Genomic DNA, 4,368 nt, shown 5'->3' on the forward strand with positions numbered 1-4,368 from the left:
CGATGACTCTGAATTCAGTTTTGTTGTTTTCAAGATTTTCAAACATTTCACTACGTAGTTGTACTCCGCTGGGAAGGGAGTAGTGTAGCGACTCGCGGAACTTACGTCATTCGAGTTTCTTTTGGTAGTTATCTTCCTTGTCTGTTGTTAGGATTAAGAGTTCCGTCCCTTGTTGTTGTCTTGAGTAACGTTTTTGTAACTTCGTCGATCTTTTCTGAGATATATTAAATCTCACAAACTTATCAAGTCTGTGTCTACAAATTATTGCCTTCCTAGACATGCTAGAGAAATGGCGTTACGATCTGCGGGTGACTGTCCATTTTTGTTGGAGATTGTCAAGTTGTGTTGATGCCCAGTTATAAATCGGAATCATGATCAGTATGCAGTTCGGCACATTCGGCTCTGAAAGACAATAAATCCGATTGCCAATGCAGATCTTGAAATAAACTTGCCTTGCTTGCTAGACTTGAGAAATGGTGTTCCGATTTGCGGGCGACTGTCCACTTTAGTGTTGGAGACTTGTCAAGTTGTGTTGATGTCCAGTACTGAACAAATCGGAATCATCAATATGCAGTTCGGCACATTCTCGACACTGATGTACATTTTCTATTTGTTTTTATAAACAATCCGACTGAGCTGGTACACAGGTACGTCACAGTAATTCAGAACATGCCCAATGAATTTGTTGAGAACAGTCCCTGTACTGGATTGAGCGACTGTTGCACTGTTGGTTGACATTTCTTTCCAGTGAAGTAGCAACCACCTCCTTAGATTTCTTTGTTTTCTTTTTCCGCTCACCGGATTTGTTCCCGTTTGGATTTGGGCCTTTTAAACCTCTCGATCGGCGTCACGTTTTCAAACCGTTCTTTAGCACGACTGACTGATGCCAGTCCATCCAGGCTGAGCCAGGCTAGCAGAAAGCGAGGCAGAAAAGGATCTCGGAGTCACAACTGACAGACAGAAAACTGGCATTCAAGCAGCATGTGGCACAGTCAACTGCACGCGGTGGCAAAGACAAATCAGTCGTATAGGTGGACGGTATAATACTAGACGCGATATACGCCGATCTTTCGATCACCTCACAGAAAAGACCTTTACATAATGCACAAGATCGACTGAGCCTGGTCAGACCACTTTTGGAGTACGGATACTGCGTCTGGCAGCCTCAATCAAATACCCTCTCTTGATGTTGAAGACTGTGACGTTCAGAGATGAGCCACGAAACTCAAGTTCTCAGCCACATCAAGGACAGACCGTACCCTGAGAGACTGAGGTGGTTAATATTACCCAGTCTAGAGCACAGACGAGAGGGGAGACCTGATCGAAGTGTATAAATACCTCAACGGGCATTACCCCACCGATAGACCCACACTGAGTTCCAGCTATCCGGCTGACACGTACGCTAAACATCCCGGCCGAGCCGGGCAACTCCATGAAGCTGTCAAAGAACAGGTTTCACCTTAACGTTAGGGGCAACTTCTCACACAGGGTGGTCTCAGCATGGAACTGATTAACTTCCAGATCAGGTGGTCACAGTTCCATCAGTCGCCACCTTCAAAAGACGCCTTGACAGCCATTGGACAGAGGGACCTGCCATATATCAGTTTACTGACGACTGGACCCCCAGTGCATTCAATAGACCTCCGAGTCAGGGAACTGCTCAGTAGCCACGCATGCAAAGTTAAAATGTTAGCTTGGAACGTGCTTGTAACAAGGACTCAACCACGTGCAAGTCAAGTCAAATCATCAGGTCCCTTTGAGGTAGCTGATTGTCATCATCGTCATCTTGATGACGTGTCGTGCATGTCAGTGTGTGTGTGTGTGTGTGTGTGTGTGTGCATTTTTCAATCAACTGTGGGAGAAGTTCGTCCAAACTACTCTTCAGTTCCTGATAAAAAATTATAAAAAAAAAAAAAGTTATCGTCTTGTTGGGTAACGTGTAAACGTAAACCTTTTTTTTTTCTTTTTTTTTTTAACTGACCTGAAGCGCAACACTGATTACGACCGCGGACCTTCAAACAGATAGATAGATATCTTAGATATACTTTATCATTATCATTATTATCACTATTATTATTATTATTATCATTACTGTTGTTGTTGTTGGTATTACAATCATTATTGTTGTTGCTTGTGTGTGTGTGTGTGTGTGTGCGTGCGCGCGCACGCCACATGTCAACCACGGACCTGCAAACAGATCCAACTTTTCCTCACCGTTTTTATTGGTCCGCACTTCATTGCTTGCCGCACGAGAAACGGAAAGCTGACAGGATAGTGACACGCAGCGTCGCAACGTGTACACAAAAAAGTCAACTCGATATTTTTGTTTTCAGGCTCTTTGGCTCGAAATTATAAATGGAGAAAGCCGGCAGTTCAAGCGGACGTGGAAACATGCGTTCATCCAGATCGTCATCTTTCTTAGTGTTTGCACTTTTGATTGTGATGGCATTTCTGGCCTACAACTACTGGAGTCTTTCCGTCAAAAATGGAGATCTTTCAAACGAACTTGAAACATTGCAACTCGATTTTCGTACAGCGTCGGACAAGCATTTAGCGGCGGAGAAACAAGCCGGGGATTTGGTGAAACAGCTGGATGAACAGAAGGCCAAGGTGGTGCAGATGGAGGCCAAAGTGGGTGAGACACAGCAGAAGCTGACTGAATCGTCCAACAAAGTCAACTCTCTGAACGACGAGTTGAAGAAGGCTCAGGAAGAAACGGTAATTCAATCTTCTTCTCAGCACCCACTCACAGGACACGCACAATCGCATACATACACGCGCGCGCGCGCGCGCGCACGCACGCACGCACGCAAACACACACACACACACACACACACAAACACACAGTCTGTCCATCTCTCTCTCTCCCTCTCCGTCTCTCCTGTATGTACATATGTACATGTATGTGCGCATGGACACACACACACGCTCTCGCACACACACACATACACACACACACACACACACAGTCTCTCTCTCTCTCTCACTTTCTCTCTCTCACTCTCTCTCTCCCCCCATCCCCACCCTCCCTCCAAATTTGAATTGTATCTCACTATCTGCATTGCTTTATTTCTATCACTAGTAAGCATTATACATAAGTTTTCTTTTAGCTTTTATTTACTGAAAGCAGAATGTACATAAGTCTGTTGTGCATGTATTTTGTCTACTTACAAACCTAAGCCCTATCCTCTCTCTCTCGCTCTCTCTCACCCCTCTCTCTTTCTCTCACCCCTTTCTCTCTCACTCCCTCTCTTTCTCTCTCCATCTGTCTGTCTCTCTTCTCTCTCTCTCCGTCTGTCTGTCTGTCTTTTCTCTCTCTCTCCTTCTCTCTCACTTTAAGTTTTACAATTTGGAGTGTAGACTGTGGTGGGGACTGGATGAAAAAAACAACAACAGCACCTGAGTGCATTATCAGTTATCATTACAGTTAACAAATTTTGTATTATGTTGTCTTCTCTGTATGTCTCTATTGTTCCTCTCCCTCTGCCTGTCTTTGCCTATTAGCGTTGCTCCCTCTCTCCACATTCCATTCCCCTTTCTCCCAGAGGGGGAATAGAAAAGATACGATATATACTGATCTAATGACCTGTTCACTTTCTGTGCCTAGATGATCGACACAGAAGGTGAACATGTCCAATGTGATTAGAAAGCTAGAAATAAGAATGTGAGTGTCCTGTGTATTATCTTTTCATCAGTAACTGAGTAAGGTTTGAGATCCCCTGTGGTTTGGTTTATAGGACAGTTTCATGAAGAAAGTGGACAAAATTGAAGTATGAATTGACTTTGATGATATTTGTAAATGATACTGATGCTGAGTGATACTGATAGTGAATACAGATAATTCTATTGAATGTTTGGTAATTGGCAAATTAAAAATATCTTCATCATCATCATCATCATCATTCTTTAATAATAATATCATCATCATCATCATTATCTGTGCAGGAGGCAGCCAAAAAGGATGCAGAAAATGTCAAACAAGAAAAGAGTTCTGTTGCAGGTACTGTATTAAAAAAAAGAAAAGAAAAAAAGTGTACATGCAATGATGCATTATGATGCATATGTTTGGTGTATACTTTTTCTGTATAGACTAATAGAGTGTGATAGACTGTTCCCTGCACTGTTTTCTGTCTTTAATTAAAGCAGTCAGCATAGAAGGAGGAGAAAGAAAGAAGCTGTTGAGAAGGGTCACAGAATCCATTCAATTGATTTTGTCACTGAAGCATTCACTCACCATCCCATCCCATCAGCCTGACCGAACTGCCTACCAATTAATGTACCCTCACAAAAAGAAAAAGAAAAAAAGTCCAACCAACCAGCAATCAATCAGCCTGTAATTAGCCCACTGTACCATGTGTCTGAGTATTG

The 4,368-nt window shown here is 43.1% G+C and overlaps 1 protein-coding gene across 2 annotated transcripts in view; it reads left to right on the forward strand.

Moving 5' to 3' along the window:
- Positions 1–2,238: 2,238 nt before the first annotated feature.
- Positions 2,239–4,368, forward strand: part of LOC143281999 (uncharacterized) — a 24,772-nt gene continuing 22,642 nt past the window's right edge. For both annotated transcript variants that reach the window (XR_013055201.1, XM_076587388.1), the window contains exons 1-2: positions 2,239–2,718; positions 3,946–4,000. Coding sequence is in view for 1 of the 2 variants with exons in the window: in XM_076587388.1 (XP_076443503.1) it covers positions 2,356–2,718; positions 3,946–4,000 (418 nt within the window). In the remaining variant the exon portion in view is untranslated. The remainder of the gene's footprint in view (positions 2,719–3,945; positions 4,001–4,368) is intronic.

The sequence above is a fragment of the Babylonia areolata genome, chromosome 5 (assembly GCF_041734735.1).
Source record: "Babylonia areolata isolate BAREFJ2019XMU chromosome 5, ASM4173473v1, whole genome shotgun sequence".
Lineage (NCBI taxonomy): Eukaryota > Metazoa > Mollusca > Gastropoda > Neogastropoda > Buccinidae > Babylonia > Babylonia areolata.